General features: G+C 33.8%; 1 protein-coding gene across 3 annotated transcripts; it reads left to right on the top strand.

Moving 5' to 3' along the window:
* Positions 1-10131: 10131 nt before the first annotated feature.
* Positions 10132-19279, top strand: LOC107410565 (protein SCAR3). Of its 3 annotated transcripts, none has more exons than XM_048472230.2 (9): positions 10132-10587; positions 12178-12341; positions 13458-13581; positions 13692-13824; positions 14533-14603; positions 14692-18106; positions 18231-18320; positions 18628-18738; positions 18842-19279. In XM_048472230.2, exons 1-9 carry the CDS (start codon positions 10433-10435, stop codon positions 18890-18892), a joined length of 4314 nt encoding a protein of 1437 aa, XP_048328187.2. In that variant the 5' UTR covers positions 10132-10432; the 3' UTR covers positions 18893-19279. The 3 variants fall into 3 exon arrangements, with proteins under 3 accessions (XP_048328187.2, XP_048328184.2, XP_048328191.2); XM_048472227.2 differs by having other exon boundaries at positions 18228-18320; XM_048472234.2 differs by lacking the exon at positions 10132-10587 and having other exon boundaries at positions 12201-12341; positions 13447-13581; positions 18228-18320.
* The last annotated feature ends 1845 nt before the right edge of the window (positions 19280-21124 follow it).

Below are 21124 nucleotides of genomic sequence, written 5' to 3'. Positions count from 1 at the left end.
TATAAATAGGTAAAAAGAGTTTTATCATTAGTTGAAGAAATGAGAATTTAAAAAACCATCCCTGATTATTTTTTAGATTTTAACTTTAAAAGGTGATAAATTATTAAAAAATCTAAAATTTATAGGTATAATAAGCATTATATTTAATAAAAAAAATTCTCTTATAACCAAAAGATAGAAGTTTAAAAAGCAATCTCAACCGCACACCAGATCTATGTGGCTTAACCTAGTTTTTGATTATGTACATTTTGGACATTAGTATTTTAAATGATAATATATTGTGATCCCTCTATTTTCATACTGTTTTATGGTAAATATGATATATCGCTTTACCATAATATATCAGCAACGTCAGCAAGTTGGTCATTCAATTGACACCGGCGAATGCAACAAACAATAATCAAGACAAATATCGGGGAGACAAAACTCCGGACTTTTCACAAGGAGCTCATGGACTTTCTCATCATATCAACACGTACGTGCTTTAAAAACAGTAACTAGTCATAATTATTGAAAGGCAAGGAAAAAAAGAAAGAAAGAAAGAAAGAAAAACTCTAGGGTACGTAACGGGTATGGATTGGTGGATTTGATATATCGAAATGGACTCTAGCCCTAATTATTATTTAGGTTTTTTAAGTCAATTTTTGGTTCCATGAATTTGCACAATATTAATGAGTGGAATTTCTCCATATATAATTGTTTATTAAGACCAGCTCGATGGCAGCACATCGTTATGGTGTATGCTTCTAGAAGAGAGTACATAATTTTCAATAACACATTTTACTTTCTCATACTGTTCAGAGCACATTTTAATTATTTATTCCTAGACTGAAAAAAATAAGAACGGTTTTTCTTAAACATAGCTTGATGGATATAAAAAAATTATATCCTTACAAATTATATTTTTAAATAAATTATAATTTAATATGGTATTAAAATTTAAAATTTTAAAAATTTAGATTTAAAGTCCAATTATTATCATCTTACCTCCTATTTAAAAAATTAACAAATATAAAACTTTAATATACATTTTTCAAAGAGAAAAAAAAATATATATATCTATATATATATATATATATATAGCTACTAAGGCATCTTAATATATCCAATAATGGAGGAAAATTTAAATCTTAGAGAAAGTCCCAAGCTCCAGAGCCAACAAAAACATGGCGGACACATTGTTATAAAAAAATTCAAGGCGCTCGCAATTCTTGTCACACTTTTTCCTACGCTCAACAAGCTTCATGGGTCCATCCCCTCCTTTATGCCAATTTAAAAAATGCATCACATCCGTTATTTTGAAATATCCAACATCGCTAATATTAATGGACCCTCCATTGATGCAAGAAGGCAATACTGGTGGTGCACAGCCGTCGCTTCATCCTTCCAACCCTTTTTTCCTCGGGCATGCCACGCATTGATTGTGCTCGCAAATTCCTAGTTCTCCACACTTTTTTGGTAATTTGCATTCGCTTTTGCTCTTACCCTTTTCTATGCCGAACAAACTGAATGTGATATCCCACGCTTCTCAGTCAACATGTTCATAGTAGGTATTCACTTCTAGATTACCATCTAATTCCACTTGAAGCATTGAATAGCTGCTATTGTATGTAAACCTCGACAAAACGAATTCCCCTAAGGTAACAAAATTATTCATCCTATATCTCAACCCGAGCTCGAAAGCATAGCCCTGGGCCGTTTCCAGTTGGCTATAGAAACTAAGATTGACCAATTTCTTATCTTTTTGGAGAAGCAAATTGGACTCGTAATAAATCAAGGGGTTTTGGGAATTCTTACTACTACACTGAGAAAGATTTTAAATTGCTCTAAAACAAAGCTATGAGGTCCTTGGAGCCATTGACCACAGATTCACTGCTAACAAACATACAAGGACCGCTTAATTTTAGAACTTTACCACCAAAAGTGTATTCCGTTAGCACCGTAAAGAACCAAGTTACCATTTGCTAGGAGGCTTAAGCCTTCCACACCCTTGTTGACCGTGCCAGTTTGCCAAGCCACCGTGACATCGGCATCCCATGAGGCTAAATTGCCATCGGAACCTAGAGATAGTGTAGAAGTAAATATATGAATAAATCAACACTGACATAAATATAATTAAATATAAACCAATCATATGATAACAATATATATTATATATTTAATAAATAACTTAGTAAACTAGTTATTACTTTTAGTATTATTCAATTTTCCTTAGTTTATACATGTGAAAGTTGTTTGGTGAAACAATCGCATTGGTTGTAGTATAAAAAAAAAATCGCATGTAGAAAAATATTAAGGAATGGCGGTGAAATTAGTGAATTAGGTCTAACACAAACACGAGGCAATTTTTCCCTTTTTTGGTCTTAATTACATGCTATGCCAATGTAATGTAATTTATAAGGAATTTGATCATCCATAAATACAATAAAATATGAAGATTACGCACACTTTCCATCTTTAAATTGTTTATTTTTTTGTTTATTCATTTCTGGGCTTTCGTACTTTAACTATGTTGAAGACTCGTAGTTTGCTAAGTAACAAGGCCAGATTCAACAAGCGCCATGTGGTTAAAGTTTCTGGAAGCAACAAAATATTATACGCTGAGAAATATTTGCAAATTTTGTTCTTATTAGTTGTATAACATTTTTTTTTTTTGTCTTAATTTTATATTCTAGGTTGTTAGGAACTATGTACCGTTTTCAAAAACATTATGTAATTGGTGTAAAATTGAGGTGAAAATAATAACAAAATAGAAGTTCATTGGCAAAAATAAAATAAAACTAAAGGTGCAATGGACTTTCAAAATTTCAAGTGATAAACTAATAAAAAAATAAAATTTAAGGTTTAATAATGGACTTTCAAAATTCCAAGTGACAAACTAATTAATAAAAGCTTTGATGGCTATATATATTGCCCCATCATGACACAGTAAACGATAAAACATGTCATATCATTTAGCTATACTTACCCTATCAGTTCGCCAAGTAATAAAAACGAAATTCAGTATCCAGGCTCATGGGAGTGGTGGAGAGTTTGTGATGGAAATGGGGGTACCTCGAAGCATCCAGTATGTCACCAATTAGTGACTCTGCTTAATGCTTGTTGATTAGTCCAAATTCACCATATATTTTTTTTCTTTTTTTTTTTGCTGTCCCCTATGCCCTCCCCACCTGCGACTCGAACCCGCACAACTGTGGCGCAGGTAGTGGCGCTCGACCGTCTATCAATTTAAATTTATTGCGTTCAATTTAATAAGAACTTAAATGTTATGGGCTGTTTGATGGGAGTGTCAACGATCAACTGCCTGCCAAATCTACCGCATCATCTTTGTTTTGACATATTGATGTTCTCCCTCTTTTAATTTTATGGGTAATTATTATTTATCATTGTTAATGTCCATATTTTACTAAATCGATCAAAAGTAGGCCTCTCAGTACGTACTACAAGTTTTCGAAAAAAACCAATACGCCCAAGATTTTTCTCAAAAAGTAGTATTGCTGTCCAATTACTATACCTTAATATTAATCAAACCACATACACAAGGACCAAATAGTGATGAGACATAAAACGGTGAATAACATACACATTACAATAATCATAAATTTATTAAAATATTTATTAAATTTATTTACTAAAAATATATAATTAATTTGTATTTTAATTTACATATTTATTTAAAGATTCGGTTGTTTCTATTTCAGTTATATAAATATACAAACTAATAATAATATATTGACACACATCATTTAATAATTTTTTTTATAAATATTTTGATTTTTATAGTACTACTAATATGTTAGTTTATTTAAATTTGTCTGTCCTATTATAATAATGTTACAATATCAAAATAAATAACAAGTACCATGTATTTATAATTAATTGAGTTATATTTAGTTATATATATATATATATATATCCCTTCAAAAGTTCAACTTAATGAATTGCTCTTAATAATGTTGATAAAACTTGAAGCGGAAGGCAAAATACATGGCATCAAGCTAGGAAGAACAAGCCCGGCTATCTCCCACCTGATGTTCGCCAATGATATATTCCTTTTCTACAGAGCTAATCAGGCAGAAGTTCAAGCATTATTTTCGTGCCTTAATGATTATTGTAGGTGGACAGGTCAGAAAATCAACTTGGCCAAGTTGGGTTGTTTTTTCTCCAAAAACTCCCACGGAAATACCAAGGCAATGATTAAGAGGATCTCAGGAATTAAGGAATTGCCAAAGGAGTCCAAATACTTGGAAACCCTCTTTTCTGTGATCGCAAAATGTCCAAAACCTTTGAGGAGCTAAAGAAGAAGATGGAATTCAAGTTAGAAGGGTGGAAAGCTAAACTACTATCTCAAGCCGGAAAGTACACCTTGGTGAAATCAGTGGGGAATGCCATCCCCATTTATGCTATGTCAGTTAATTACCTTCCCGCAAATTGGTGCAATGACATTGAGAGAATGGCGTGTAACTTCCTGTGGTATCGAAGTGAATCGCGAACACCCTACATTCCAATTTCTTGGTCCTGCATATGCAGTCCCAAATCCATTGGCGGGCTTGGTATACGGAGACTAAAAGAGATGAACCAAGCCTCACTTAGTAAACTGGGGTAGTACCTGGCTACCAATCAGACCAAAGTTTGGGTTAAGGCCTTGAAAGGGACTACTTTGCTGGGAAGTCTTTGTTACATTGCAAGAAAAAAAGAAGGTATATCTAGGAGTTGGAATGGCATCTTGTTGTCTAGACAACTATTATTAAATGGCCTGTGTTACCGAGTGAGAAGGGGTTCTAATATAAACATATGGGAGGACCCTTGGATCCCAAACGACCCAGCTTTTAAACCCATTCCTCTGTTACCACATTCACATAGCAACATCGAAACACTGAAGTGTGAGGATAGAAGTTGGAACATCGTGAAGATCCAAGCGATGTTTGACAGGGACACGGTGAGAAATATCTGCAAAATCCCATGCACTAACCACCTCGTGAAGACCAGCTAATATGGAGCGGAAACAACAATGGTAGCTTTTCAGTAAAGTCAGCGTACCAACTGGAATTTTGGAAAGATAACGCTGGTGATCCTTGGTGGAAACATCTATGGTCCTCCAACCTTCATGAACGAACAAAATTCTTTTTGTGGAAATTGGCAAACAAAGGTCTCCCCATTGCTGCCAATTTACTAGAAAGAAACATGCGGATTGAGAACCAACTGTGTGTGCATGGTTGTGGCTGATATGAGACAGATAATCACTTATTCTTTCATTGCCAAGTCGCTCGAGCAATATGGTTCGCTACTTCTTGGAGCTCAAGATGGGACTTGTTTGAAAACCTTTCTCTCGAGGACAAGTGATTGGTGATTTCCAATCCTACTGGAGTGCTCCCGATCCATCAAGAGGACCAAGGAAACTTCTTCCTATGTGCTTCCATGATTTTGGACCTGTTATGGAAGATACGAAACTCTGCTTCGTTTAAAAACCAAACCTTCTCCCTGTCGGAAGCTATGTCTACCTTAAACCTTAAAATACAGGAAGCAAAACTCCAGCTAGGAGAAATACGACAAACTTTAGTAAGTTCCATAGACGGATTACTTGGAGTAAGCCCGCCCCTCATTGCATTAGAATTAACACAGATGCAACCATAAGGAGAGAAGGCAGTCTAGCAGGTGTTGTAGCCAGAGATCAACAGGGTGCCATCCTAAAAATCAAAGCAATACAGTGTCACTCAAACATCCTGGAAGTAGTCGAAGCCTTTGTAGTCCTGCAGGCATTGACTTTAGCTAAACAAGAAGGATGGAGGAAAATTTGGTGTGAGTCAAACGCACAAACCATTATTCACAGTATAAACAACCCCGAGGACCCAACATGTCACTGGGCAGCTTCAGGGTATATTTTTGAAATTTTGTCTTAAAGAGGGAGTTCCAGGGAATTTACTTTGCTCGGATCCCAAAGGAGGAAAATTTCTTAGCTCATTATATAAGCAGTTGGTGTATTCAATCTAATGTTAGTGGTTTTGTATCTATTTCCTCCCTGCCTAGCTGCTTTGTTGTTTTTGTAACCCAGGAGGAGACTGGCGAATAGCCAACTCCCTGCTTCTTTTGTACTGTGGGTTTTTTGGTTTAATACAACCTATCCAATTACCAAAAAAAAAAAACAAAAGAACAAAAATCTATAATTATTGATCAAATTCTTAATTAACAGTTACATAAGGTTGACTGTATTAGTAAGTTACCTACATATTTTTTTTAGATGGTTGTGATTTTGAAACATCTGAATGGAAAAAAATTGTAAATGTTAAAAAAAAATTCTTGATTCATAATAAATTTATTTTTTTTAAAACTAAAACTACATAAAGAAATATGGTTACTTTATTAGCTTATTATTCGTTGCTTTCAAATTGATTCTTGGAAAAATATGACAGAAGTTCAAAATATTGGGTTTCATGTAATAAACCAACCCAAAAAATTATGAAGTAAAGAATTTTGCCCCTTTTTTTTTAAAAAAAAAAGAAGAAATATCAAGAAGGAACTGCAGATACGAAATAGCCCAGCCCAAAATATAAGCCTAACAAAAATCATAAATTTAGTACCATTCTTATGATCCTAGCCCTAGATGCGTATCAAATATGATTAAAATGGCTTTCAAAAAGTTGGTACATTTTTTTATTATTATTATTTTTTATGTTGTTTTCTTAGAAAAAGTAAATCTATATATTGTCAGCAAGCAGCAATCTGTCTGTCGTATTTGGCCTAATAAATGCATATGCTTGTATTTGGCCTAATAAATGCATATGCATGTCTGGTAGATGGGGCCTAATGATTTCATGCACATATGTGTATCAGAAATTAATCTATATTATGCTAAGGTCGTATACAAGGAATTATTACTGAATGAATTCTATTATTTGGTAGAACTTTAAAATGAGCATATCGGATTTTGTTATATTAAAAAAAATGGTATTGGATCTAAAATTTTATGGAAAATAAAGATGAGTTTTATTTAGACATTATTCTTCTTAGTAGACACGCCATTTTTTTATCAAAGATATATACATATATATATATATATATAAAGGCACAACAAATTGCTAGACTCACCAATGTTATTGTGGACCGATGTGTTCTACTTCTACAATTCTAGTCACTAAAAAAATTATTTTCTACTTTCTGCACAGTTTGCAGACCAATTAATTGCATCCAATATGCCTTGTTTGCATCGCCAAATCTGATCTCCTATTACTAAATATTTTAAATTTCATGATGTTTTAACTGGGCCTTGGGCCCTCAAGGCCCTCATTGAACAACTGGTTACCTTTCTTCCGGGTATGATGATTAAGATTTGTGGGCTTCATTTGTTTTGTTTTTAGTTTTTTTCAGCCTTCAAGGCTTCATAACCATCTTCATTTATAAAAAAATATATAGTTATATAAAAATTCTTCAAAATATCCCTTCGTTTAGTACATGTAAGAAAAAACATAATAAGGAAAACAGCTCACCAAAGATTTGCCTCCCTCCTTGCAGGACGATTCGAGTTCAAGCAGAATAAATAAATAAAACATCGAGATTAAATATGCATAATAACAGTAAAAATTTGAAAGATCATTATAGCAGTGATCCAGAGCTAATAAGCAGCGCGATTTATCGAAGATCGTATTCTGGACCATTACATATATATTTTAATTTCAAGAGGCACTTGTCACGCAACTCACACCTTGAAGTCTGTACTACATAAATTCTTTCTACCTCACTCATCGTTTTCTTCAAATAAAAAGTTTAACATTATTGGCCACTCTCTCTGCCTCGGTGCAACGCATTTATTGTTGCCAGTTCCCCAGAAGCCCACCCTTCTTTCACCTCCACCAACAACTCAATACTTTGGAGCTCTACTGTTTATTTTCTATTTTATTTTTTAGAGAGTTTGGATCCTATTGTCTGCTTGCTTGGTTTCTCATTGAATATTATCTATCTCCATAATTTTATAATACCCACTGCTCCACTATTTGTTTATGGATGAATGAATGAATGATTGTGCCACGTTTAGATACAAAAGTTTATTTCATTCTACCATGATGATTATTATTTTTAGTTGTTTATTGTTGAAATTTAATAATAAGTTATATATATATAAATGTTTCGAAAAAAATAACAATATACAAATTGAGGTTACTATACTGATAAATTGAGATTATTCATGTTGTTTTGTTGGTTACACACGTTTGGTACTTGGTAGTATGTGAAAATGGGGTTAGGGTGCGGTGGTGGCAATAGGATTGTTGACTAGTGTTTTAAGAAAATTCTGGTAAATAAAATTTGTTGATTATTTGTCAAATCTCAAACCTGCAATGTTTTGGGTGGAGTAAAAGCTAACTAAGATTTATTAAGAAATAAAAAAATAAAAAATAAAAAGAAAGCTAACTGAGATTCTAGATTGCTGACAGGGTCAAACCTACTCCAAATCAGATGGTGGCCGTATTCTTTTTTGTGGTTATACTATTGGACAGGAATCTAATGAGGTAATCTTTTGCCCCCATTTGGATCTTCTTGGAGTTAATTTAAGTTTTGGGAACCTCAAATTACAACAATCTCGATTTAACAATTATTGATGGATAGGAGATTAACGTCTAATAGGTCTGATCCGATCTGATCAAACCAAAGAAGGACAATAAATGATGCATTAAAATGATTTCGATCAAATACAATCTCTCTCTCTCTCTCTCTCTCCCTTGGAAGCAAGGATTTATTTTAAACATAATATCTTTTTTAACTGTTGCAGACTCAAAAAAAAAAAAAAACAAGGGTTGCAATCTCATCCTTGGAAAATTTTAATAATGCGATAAACGTTGACCTTTGAAGTAACTTCTTTTGGACCAACTTTTTAGGTAAACTTTCTAATAGTTTGGATGAAGTTACAGTTTTGACATTGCATAGACCCTGAAATAAGTTGTTGTATATACCATTTTTACTTGTAAAATTCTCAAATTATTTATATTGATTTGGAACTGCAATGCTATTGAATTATTAAAACCGCAAAAAAAAGAAAAGAAAAAAACCATACATAGTATATATATATATATATATAATAGTTGCTCTGCATAAAATTATTAAAAAAAAAATTGTCAAGGCTAATTATTGGGTTGGAGTAGCTGCTTCCTCAGTAGTCATTAATGTAATAAAATTCAGATACTTATCATTTTTATTATTGCTATTATTATTTTTGGTTCTCTATAAAAATTGCCTAACTCTTCCAATTTTATCCATATTCAGCCGAAAAAAAAAAAAAAAAAAACTGCTTAAAAAAATTTCTGTGATTCTGGAATCATCTAACTTTACAAAGACTTTCTATTAAAATTTTGAGGAATGGTTGATGGAATTTTCAAATTGCCAAATCATTTTTTTAAAAAAATTATTTTTGCTGGTTCCAAAATCATCTTTAAAAAAAATAAAAAATTTTCCATTACTGATTTGATTGCATTTTTGCTATGCAAAAATTTATTTTTGTTAAATTTTTTTTCAAAATTTAATCTTCTAATATTTTCTACTTTTACAATGTAAAAGTAAACTTTTCCAGTTCAATATTTTGAATTTTCATTTTTTTTGGTGACAGTAACACTCCCTTACTTTTTTACCCAAAATAAAAAATAAAAAATCGTAGTTACTCTGTTAGAAAGAATTTGAAAATATTGTAAGTTACTTATCAAAATTTTAATAGAGTCCTTTATAGAGCTAAATGGTTTTAGAACCAAAGGATTTTTCTCTCATCTTTCAAAGCCCATTGTTCATTTACTTACAGTAAATTGACATTCAATCCAAAATGAAAAAATAAAAATACAAAAATTGAAAAAATATGTTATTGAAGAGAAAATATAAATACAGAAAAAGTCCAAATCAAATCAAGCTGTACTGGTTTGCCAATTATAACCAAAAAGTCGAGGCAAATTTCCCAAAAAAGTGTTGGGCACCACGTTCCCCACACCCCACTGCCAAGTGCCAAAACCTAGGAGCCAAAACCAGCTAAAAAGCTTTTTGTCCAAATGGGGACATCCGAGTCATTCGGTCCAAAATGGAGGACAATTCAGTAATTTCGAGATGAAATTGTACGAACAATGATTTTCTTCTATTCCGGAATGGCTTGTGGAGTTGGCAATGTCCTCTAAAAAATCACTTAGCCCTTACTCTCAGATACTCTCCTCCTCGGCAGTTAAGCTGCTGCAATCGCCCCCCACCAACTCTTTCTCTCTACAATCAAAAAAATAAAAAATAAAAAATAAAAAAAAATAAAAAATTCTCTCTCCTAATTTCTTCATTTATTGACTGATTCGCATTCATTTTCGTTCATTCATTCATGTATTTTCGCTGCTTGCTTCTGCAGAGCAGAGTAGTTCCTGGAAAATTCTAGAGAGAGAAAGCTACAGAGAGAGAGAGAGAGAGAGAGAGAGAGAGAGCGATGCCTCTGGTCAGGTTTCAGGTTAGGAATGAGTACGGCCTAGGTCAGCCGGAGCTTTACAAAGAAGCCAACAAAGAAGATCCTAAAGCTGTTCTCGATGGTGTGGCCGTTGCTGGCCTCGTCGGGATCTTGCGCCAATTAGGCGATCTCGCTGAGTATGTTTTTTTTGCTTTTTTTTTTTTTTTTTTCAATTTTTCCGACTTGCATTTTAATTTTTTTCTTTTCCCGTTTGATTTGGTTTTTCCTTTGTGGTCAAAACGTTGCAGTTTTCAGTTGCGTTAGAGAAAAATAAATAAATAAAGTAGCTGTTTCAGTTTAGTTAATTATAAGGAAAATGTTTCATCCTCTTTTGTGTAATTATAAGGTCCTCATGTTTGATTTTGTTTTTGTTTTTGTTTGCGATTTTCTGTGGAAAGCTTGTAGGGAAAGGTGAACCATGACATGGATGTTTATCGGAGAGTTTCAGAATTAAAATTTTGTGTTCAACTTAATTTTAATTCTGAAAACAATTCATTTTTATCGATTTCGCTTAAAATTTTGTCTTCACTTAGTTTGAGGAAGTTTATATTTGCTCTTATTGCTTGTTTAGTGGTTTAATAAAAGCTGGCAAATGTTTTTGCTGATAAATTTGTGTGCCAAATTGTCATGTGCTAACGAGAGCTATGGGTGGGTTTTCGTTTGCTCTTTGGCATTCCATGTAGGTTTCAATCTATGCCGTTCTGCCTCTAGGTTTCCATACGGTTCTTGAATTGGATTAAAAAAAATAATTAAAAAAAAATTAAAAAGATTGGTACAAATGGCTCTCTTATTAATGCATATTTGGATACCTACACTATCAAATATTGCGTGGATTATAATTGGTGGAATGTTTTTGAATACGTCTGAAATCTTGCACTTGTGGATTGTGATGTAACAAAGTTTATATAGTGCATATATCACTTCTATTCCAGGATAGGCTCAATTTGGTGTTTTCTAGTATTAAAATAAGGTAACTTTGTGTAGCATTGTGGTACCTTCTGAGATAATAGCAACCTGGAATTACCGAATTTTCAATCTGTCATTGGGTTACTATCTAATGACAATTATCTAATGACCATGGTGATTTTCTTCATGGAGGCGTTATTTGTTCTCAAGCCCTTATTGCTGTAACTAGTTTGTAGGTACTAATCCATGACATTTAGTTCCTTATCATTAACATAAATATGGCTATATCCTGTTCTTGTTTGCAATTAAAAAAATAAAAATAAAAACTAAAAAATAAAAATTTCAAAGGAGACATGATTATGGCTCTGTTCAGTTCTTGTTGAACTAGATACCCAACAACGTCTGCCTGTATTAGAGATTGATATAGGTCTGTATAACATTGACATTATGACTGACTAGGTTTACATAAGTTTAAGATCTGTTTGTATTGACGTAATATGTTAAATGTTCCTTTTTCCGTTTAATTTTCTTATCGTTGGTTATATTTTTTGAAATTTTACTAGATCAAGTTTATCTCCTTAAATATGGAAGGCATGATAAAACGATGGCAAGAACATAAAATGTGGGGCATAAATGACTTATGCCAAAATTAGCTGCAATTATTGTACGGCAGTTTTTGGTATAGAATAAATCTCAGTCAAAATCAATTTATATGGAAAATGCTAATTTACGGGAGATAAGTGTCGTTGGAGTCTTCAAGTTGAAATGAATGGATCCTTTGCAAGATGAAATTAACTGAACACTTTGAGCTTTGTTTGCAGGTTTGCGGCTGAGGTTTTCCATGGTTTGCAGGAGCAAGTAATGACTACAGCTTCAAGAAGCCATAAACTGATGGTTCGTGTACAGCACATTGAAGCTGCACTTCCTCCCCTTGAGAAGGTTGTCCTGGCGCAAACAAGCCACATACATTTTGCTTACACAGCTGGTATGACTTATATACCTGTGCCATATCCAGATGTCTTATCTACATATGTCTGTTATTGAATTTTATATTAAGTAAGTTTCTTTCTACAAATTTGCTTAGTGATCCTTAAATATTGGTTGAACAAATGCGTTGGTTCTTCATAAATTTGTGTTGGCGAATTAGGAAATATGAAATATGTATGAACCAAATTATCTATAATTCATTAGGTCCTTTTCATTATTAGTCTAATCGTTATTGTATTATTTTCATTTTTATTAGGGATCAATAGCATCTTCACAAACATAAGCATAAGGTTGATCTAAGTATTGCACTGTCATAAATGACTATCAAGTATCAATTAAATAATTAGATAATCCTCTTCAATTGGAGACAACACGTTGGAAGTTCAGGGTAATGATTAAAATAATTAGATTTTTGAATCTGTGGCTACCCCTCTAAGAATATTTTAGGTTAAGCAGTTGGAGTCCAGTCAAATATTAGCAACAACTTAAGTTATACTTGATTTGAGTTGGGGAGACTGAAATTAGAACTATATTTAGATTACTTATACTGACTGTTTTGACTACAATAAACACACAAAATTGGCTCGTGTTGGACTCAGAATGTGTTTCTTGCAAATCTAGGAACTCAAAGAAGTTAGAGACTGCATGGCATGTGAGAAAACTATATTTTAGAAGCTTGAGCCGTGGTCTAGAATACGGCATTATGTTTCAGTTGTTTAAAGCTGATGAAATGATTTTCAAGCCAAAAAACTTTAAATATACCGTTTCACTATCATCTTGGGAAATAAATTGTATTTCAGAGACTAGAGCCCCTGGAAGGATTCATGTAGTCTGGAAATTATCTATGAAGATATTGTTCAACCACAATATGCAACCTAATCTTCTCGCTTCCCCATTATGGGGTCATTTTTATTTTGAACAGTGAAAAGTCCATATATCAGTATGGGTTGTAGGAAAGTGGTTGTGGCACTGAACGTTGACTTCCTAACTTTTAACTTCTCATTCACCGGCTTTTTTCTTGTTCTTGGTTCATTATCCTGTAGTCAACATCCTACTGTTCCATGTTAATATTCATGACAATTCAAATCCTATATGAAAAGCAGTTGCTTTGCAGGTTCGGAGTGGCATCCTTGTATAAGAAACGAAAGAAATCACTTCATCTACAATGACTTGCCTCACTTTATTATGGATTCTTATGAAGAATGCTGTGATCCTCCACGTTTACATGTTCTAGACAAGTATCACTTTCTGTTCCATAATATTTTCCTTTGTAGAAAAGACCAAGTATGGCTAAGAGATTAGTTTAATATTCTAACCATTTGATTGAATGTTCTACTTTACCATTCAGATTTGATACTGGTGGACCAGGATCCTGTTTAAAGAGATATTCAGATCCCACCTTCTTTAAAAGAGCATCAGCTACCTCTGATGAAGCAAATGCTGAGAAAATCCAAAGAGATAAGAAGGCTCGAAGAATCAAGGTATGAACAGACAACTTGAAGAAACTAACAAGAAGCTTACAATTGAAATTTGATCGTCTTTCAAACTCGGCAGCATCAATTTACTACTGTACCCTCTAAAAGTGTCATTGAAGCAGTTTGCTTTTCATTCATCTTCTTTTTTGTGAAACTCTTTATTGATCAAGATAAAAAATACATTGCCATTAGAAGAGCCCAAACCAGGCTAACAAGGTACACAAACAGAAGCTACAAACTGAATCACAATCCAAGAACAAACATATCTATTTTTATTTGGTAAAAAGGAGATCCATAGAGCTTTGCTAAAAATGAATTTCACTATCTTTTTACTGGTGTACCCTCCAAGAGTGTCAACTATAAAAAGCTACTAGCAGCAAGCCCAAACTAGGCTTATGAAACCCATAGACAGAAGCTAAAAATTAACTGTCAAATCTTGAAAGCAAAATTTCTTTTTTGGCGCTTTAATACTGCAACCAAAATTTGTGATCTTCCCATATATATTATTTTTGAGAAATCTGACTCTTTAAACATATGCAGTAATATTACATTCATTGCCTATAATCTAGGGATTAGTAAATTCTGACATAAACATCTTTATAAGAGCTTAGATTTCTTCATCTATTCCCATAGGATGTGCATTTGGTATTACAAATAGAATCTCTATTACTTGGAAATGGAAGTTTTTCTCAATTAAAATGTTGAAATGGACAGAAAAAGAGATCATCAAAACAGAATGGCGAGGTATCTCGTGGTGCATCAATATCCAAAGTTCATAGTTGCAGGTGATCAGTCCTTAAATAGATTTGACTTCTAATTCATTGCCATCTATGATTTAATGGAGCTGAAAGCTTATGACCTTTGGCCATGCAGCATGCAGTTTATTTCTCCTATTGCTGATGGACGAAGCTCTCCTTCTCAAACTGCCTCTACAGTTGACATGACATCAAAATATGATCTGGGAGACCATTCAAATTCTTTTGATTCAAGAACTGAGTCAGCATACATTGAATGTGTTTTCCATCCAAGTTCCTCAAAGCAATCTGATGAACAAGAATCTCAGGAAATTCCCTCTTCTAAATTGGTGCAGCATAATGATAATCTTGATTCAGTATTACCTAATGGTCATATGGGGTTTGTAGAGGATAACTTTCCACATAGTTCACTACAGGAGCAAGTTACCTCTAGTTCATCTTGTGTTACCTGGGATGAGAAGGCAGAAATAGTGGAGCCCAATGGGCAAGACAGTGGTGTATATGAAAATGAAACTCCAGATATGCTTCTGTACGATTCAAACATAGATGCACAAGGAGGTGTAGCTGGGAACATTGGACTGGGTGAACAAATGGAAGTCTGCCATGATGCTGGTGAAGATAACATTCTAGAATCAATCTCCAGCAGGAACCAGATTGAAGAAATTGAGAGTGAAACAGACAATTACATGGATGCCCTTAACACAATTGAATCAGAATCTGAAAATGATCTTGATTGTCATACGAAACGAGAGGTGGAGCAATTTGCCTCCATTGTTGACAGTGAAGGAAATCATGAAATGCATGAGCTTAGCATGCACATCAAGGACCATAAGCCTCCAACATTTGAATCTCAGACTGCACCCTACATTTCCTCTAACAAAGAAATGACCTCAGATCTACTGTACTCAGTTTCTTTAGAGAGTGTTGCCTGTGAGCATGAGCTTAGCATGCACTACCAGGACCATAAACCTCCAACATTTGAATCGCAGACTGCATCCTGCATTTTTTCTAACAAAGAAGTGACCTCAAATCAACTTAACTCGGTTTCTTCAGAGAGTCTTGCCTGTGAGAATGAGCTTAGCATGCACTACAATGGCCATAAACCTCCAACATTTGAATCTGAGAATGCAACCTACATTTCCTCAGAGAAAGAAATGACCTCAGAGCAACTGAACCCAATTTCTTCACAGAGTGTTTCCCATGAGAATGAGCTTAGCATGCACTACAATGACCATAAACCTCCAACATTTGAATCTCAGAATGCAACCTACATTTCCTCAGAGAAAGAAATGACCTCAGAGCAACTGAACCCAATTTCTTCAGAGAGTCTTGCCTACGAGAATGAGCTTAGCATGCACTACAATGGCCATAAATCTCCAACATTTGAATCTCAGAATGCAACCTACATTTCCTCAGAGAAAGAAATGACCTCAGAGCAACTGAACCCAATTTCTTCACAGAGTGTTTCCCATGAGAATGAGCTTAGCATGCACTACAATGGCCATAAACCTCCAACATTTGAATCTCAGAATGCAACCTACATTTCCTCAGAGAAAGAAATGACCTCAGAGCAACTGAACCCAATTTCTTCACAGAGTGTTGCCTGTGAGAATGAGCTTAGCATGTCCTACAAGGACCATGACCCTCCAACATTTGAATCTCAAACTACAACCTGCATTTCGTCTGACAAAGAAATGACCTCAGATCTACTGAACTCAATTTCTTCACAGAGTGTTGTCTGTGACGAGATGCCTGTATCTGACATGTCCTTGAACAAAGAAATTCCCTCTGATCTGTCCAACTCATTTAGCTTTGAAAATCAGCCTCATGAATTGAGTCAGAAAGCTGGAGGATCTTTGAATTCTGACTGTTCCATAGGCAGTGGTAGAACTGATGACATTTCTGATGGTCTGAAACTGGAATCTGTTACCATTGATAGTGTAAAATTAGCATCTCTTATTGGTGATCAATCAAAATTAGAATCTGTGATTGGTGATCCATCAAAATTAGAATCTGTGATTGGTGATCCATCATCCTCTGCATCTGAAGCTACTGATGAACGAGATCCGTCAGGGGATAAGACCATAAGCAGTTCTTGTGAGTCTCAAGAATCTTCTGCTGACATATCCAGCAATCATTCTGTGAAAATCTGGACTAATGGTTTCCTTTTAGGACTTGAGCCATCAAAGCCTCCTGATTTTGCCATGTCAAGGGCTGTAACTGAGGATTCTCTTAATAGAAGTATAGCCGAGGCAATTGATACTCACATGCTTAAGGGCGAGGAGAATAAAGGGAAAATAAATAGATCAACTGAGAACGTCGTGAGCAACGAAAAGAATGCCAGTTCTATATGTTCCACATCATGCCCAGATGATCAAGAAGAAGGTATCTCCATTATGAAAACATCTCATGTTTTTTCTCCCACATATGTGGATCCTGACAATGGAGATTTTGATGAACCTCACATGCATAATGGATATAGTCATGTCAGTGATAAGCGTGTAAAGGAACCTAGTGTACTTAAACCTGTAGCAGCTCTTCGAGTGGCCCATGATATCAATTCCACTTCTACCGAGGCCAATAAGGAGAATGACGAAACCTCATCTTTGGTTTTTGGACTCAGCCGCAGGTTACTTTCAAATGGTTTTGGTAGAAACATTTCACATGCCGGTGGTGAAAAAAGTAAACCTGCTAATTCTTGGACCAGTGAATCGGAGCAGAGAAGTGAGCACCATAGGCTTCCTGAAAGAGCCTTCAAGGAGCAGTTTGGATTTGGATCTGCTTTAAATTTACTTACTTCTTCACCACCACTTGAACATATGAAAATCTCTTTCCATCCTATAGATGACTTTGAATCTTCCAAATTAAAGCTGAAATTTTCAGATGGAAGTCAAAGCCATGAAAGCACAAGAGACATGTTTCCATCATTTCAATTGATTCCAGAGCCTGCTATTCCTGTGGATGACTTTGATTCTGATTCTGATGATGACACATTCTGTAGATCATCTCCTTATATGTCCGATGATTGTCTTAGCCATCATTCTGACTCAAACTCTGAACAGTGGGAATCTAGAGAAACTCCTGATAGGAACGATGAAATTTATGATTCTTTATGTGGGATATCATCGACAGAATGTATTTCTAGCTCTATGGAACTTGGTGGCATCAAACAAGTGAACTCTGGTAATGGTGTAGAAGCTTCTATATCTGATCCTATACTTGATCTTCCAAATTTTGATGCTGTGAAACCTGCACTTCAGCGAGAAACAAAAAATGATTCTGATTCAAAGAATCACCTCCTTTTGAGTCCTGGGGTAACTCCAGCACCACCACCTCTACCTCCAGTGCAATGGTGTGTTTTGAAACCTCAAATGGATTTGAGAGAAGGCAAACAAGATATTGCGTCTGATGGTTTTGATCATGCATTTGGAGCAAAAATTTTAGGTCCTACTACCTTCCAGCAACCTAAGCTAGCCGCAGCAAAGCAAGAGCAAACTAACGAGGAGCCATTTGCAGTTAAAGCAAAACTAAAGGTAGTAGAGTTGCAAGATCCCTTCTTCTTTTTTTTTTTTTTAATAATAATAATAATAATCTTCTAATAATAAAATACTTATTCAATAAACATAGCATGAAATCAAGGAATTCTTTGTTTAGCAGCTCGATAAGCAGAAAAAGGAAGCGAATGAGGCTCTAAATGGCAAGGATATAGATGAGAGAGGAGATTTCTTACAACAAATTAGAGCAAAGGTGAGTTCCCATTTTGTTGTAATTTTCCCACTTCTCAAGTGAACATGTATGTGGGCATTTTATGTACTTTTAAAAGTGTTTGTCTATGAAGAAACATAAAATATGTGAAGATCCATGGAGGTTTGCAAAAATGATGTCTAACATTATGTTTTAGTGCGTGTTTTCATTTTTCATCAAATTTTCAGGATAATATTTACAATAACCTTGTAAAATAAAAGAGCTATTCGGATCCTAGTTACCAAAGAAAGTAGATTCTGTATAGATTTAACTTAGCTGACTCGTTCCATACATCGTTTTGTCCTTCCAGTCTTTCAGTCTCAGACGCACAGTGACAGAAAAGTCAACAACTATTACACCTGGACCAGCTGCCAATGTCAAGGTCACTGCAATTTTGGAGAAAGCAAATGCCATTCGCCAGGTTCCTAATTCTCCTGTTTTCCCTTCCTTACCTTTAATCTCAGTATGAATTTTTCTTTTGTCATGTTTCGCACAATCAAATTCACAATTAAGTTACTTGTTAGGCTGTTGGGAGTGATGATGGTGAAGATGATGATAAGTGGAGTGACACTTGAAATTTCTGAAGGACTTGATTGTTGGCTCGTTAAAAACAATCCTCTTGTTGCTTGGAAGTTCACGAAGATGGTGGAGGCTATGTTCTATATGTGAATAATTCAAGTTTCTTTGTAAATTAAGTATAGGGCTAATCTTTTTATTCCATTTCAGCCTCTTTGATTGTTTTCTTAAGTAATTAAGTTTGTTGGTGAGGAAGATATAAAATGTTAGGTTGAGCATGATGTAGTTTGCATATTTTGAGGCAATTACTTGCATATATTGCCATAATGCCTTAAAATATGATTATTACATGAATCAGGTCCTAATTTTGTTATAATTTCTTGTTTATGTACTTATTGCAATTATTTTTGTGATGCAAATCGTGAATATAAATTTATATAATGCTATGATTGCTGCCCCGTTGCATTGTTTTTGGTAGTGGAAAAGTGATAAAATGAAAAAAAAAAAAAAAAAAAATTGGAGAAGAAAGTGGAGGAGAGAAAAAGCAGAGTGAAAAAGAGACTTTTTTGGACAAAAAAAGTAGAATGTAAGAGCTAAGCCTTTAAAATTGAAGAAACTGAACGGAATTTCTTTTTCGTTTGTAGTACTAAATTTCTTCATCTCTGTTTGTATTACTATATTTTTTCATCTTTACTCCAAAAAGTCGGTACAAGATTTTTTTATTTTTATTTTTTTTTTTAAGTATTCTAGCGCAAAAATTTTATCTATATCTCAACGAATAACTTATCTCTTTCCTTTATGTCTTACATTCTCGTTTCCTAATTTCTCAGCAAGTGGAAAAAATAGTTTCAGCTTGAATTTTCTTGGACAGTCTAGTGGCAATATTTACACTTCTTTTATTTCACGTAATGATGGAAAAATAAAAAAATAAGTTAAAGCTTGAATTAATCTTCGCAAATTGACAATGTGGCAAATTTAGTATACACGTAACTCTGAAAATAGTCTTGGCAAATAGTTAGCAAGCAGGACTTGTCTCTATCTAAAAGCATTCAACTAACGATTCATCACAAAAAAATAAAATAATGATAATAATTTTAAACTAAGCTAGATGTTGATATATAAATAAATATACATATATATATTCACTAAAAATTAGTAATTAAAAAAGTGTCCTCTTAAAATTGTTTCCAATGCTGACGCGTTTCATTTTACTAGCAAAGAATGGATGTGAAACATAAGCTGCTTTAGATTTTTAGGTAAGTAGACCTGGGAGCGGAGCTGTGTTCTTACCTACCTACAAAAAGAAATCCAATTTTCTTACCCCAAAACTTTAAAAAATAATGATAATAAAAATAATAAAAGTGAAATAAAAATGAGAAATAATAAAATAAAATAAAAGAGAAGATGCCAGGTCTTGGTTGTAATGGTCAATGCTTTCCCAATGAAGATTAGACCAATCCAATTCCAATTGGAACATTTCAAGATAATGAAAATCAATTATAGTCATTTGTTTTATGTCAAGTCCACGCTTTGATTGTGTCTATTTGCTTTATAACCAAGAATACTGAAGAAAAAGATCATTTCCATGGAAAAAGATACTTTGAGTCTAGTTGACCAATTGGTCATAGCTTCATTCTACGCTTTAATTTTACAGTACTGATTAAAAAGTTAAAAAGAAAAAAACCCTAATCCCCGAGTTTCTAGATGAATTATACCTGGTAACTTTTTTGCAACTTGCAGTCAAGCTTTTCCCTACCAGATTCTACAGGTCAAGTTGAAATACTAGAAACCAATGCGTAAAAAACAAGACTACTTTTATACAAATTTAAAATATATAATTGCAACGAAAACCAAAAACAAAAACAATTTATTAATAGCATATAAATATATTGGATTTTGATATGGTAGGACTGTGAGATCCTTTATAGACTTACAATATGAATATGCAATGTGACAAACATGTCATCTATATACACATATAGTTGGTAAAGTAGTTAAAATTAATTACTAATATTGATCAGTTATATATATAAAAATGTATATTTATGTCTTTAATTTGTAAGTGCTAATTTCACACATTTTAATTACATAAAAGAAAAAAGAAAAAAAATTGATTCATTCAAGCAAAAATTATTTAACTAAATTAAAAGAATATCAGATACCTAAACTTAATTATGGCTTACATAAAACTTTCAAATCCTTGTGAATCAAAATCTTTAAAATCTTTTTGGATTTTTCTTACCTGGTCAAGTGGGGAATATTTTTGTGCAAAAGGATGAACTTTCAGTGCA

This window comes from Ziziphus jujuba, chromosome 1, assembly GCF_031755915.1.
Source record: "Ziziphus jujuba cultivar Dongzao chromosome 1, ASM3175591v1".
Taxonomy (NCBI): Eukaryota; Viridiplantae; Streptophyta; class Magnoliopsida; order Rosales; family Rhamnaceae; genus Ziziphus; species Ziziphus jujuba.
The sequence above is the reverse complement of the archived record's forward strand: the minus strand, read 5'-3'. Positions and strand labels throughout refer to the sequence as shown.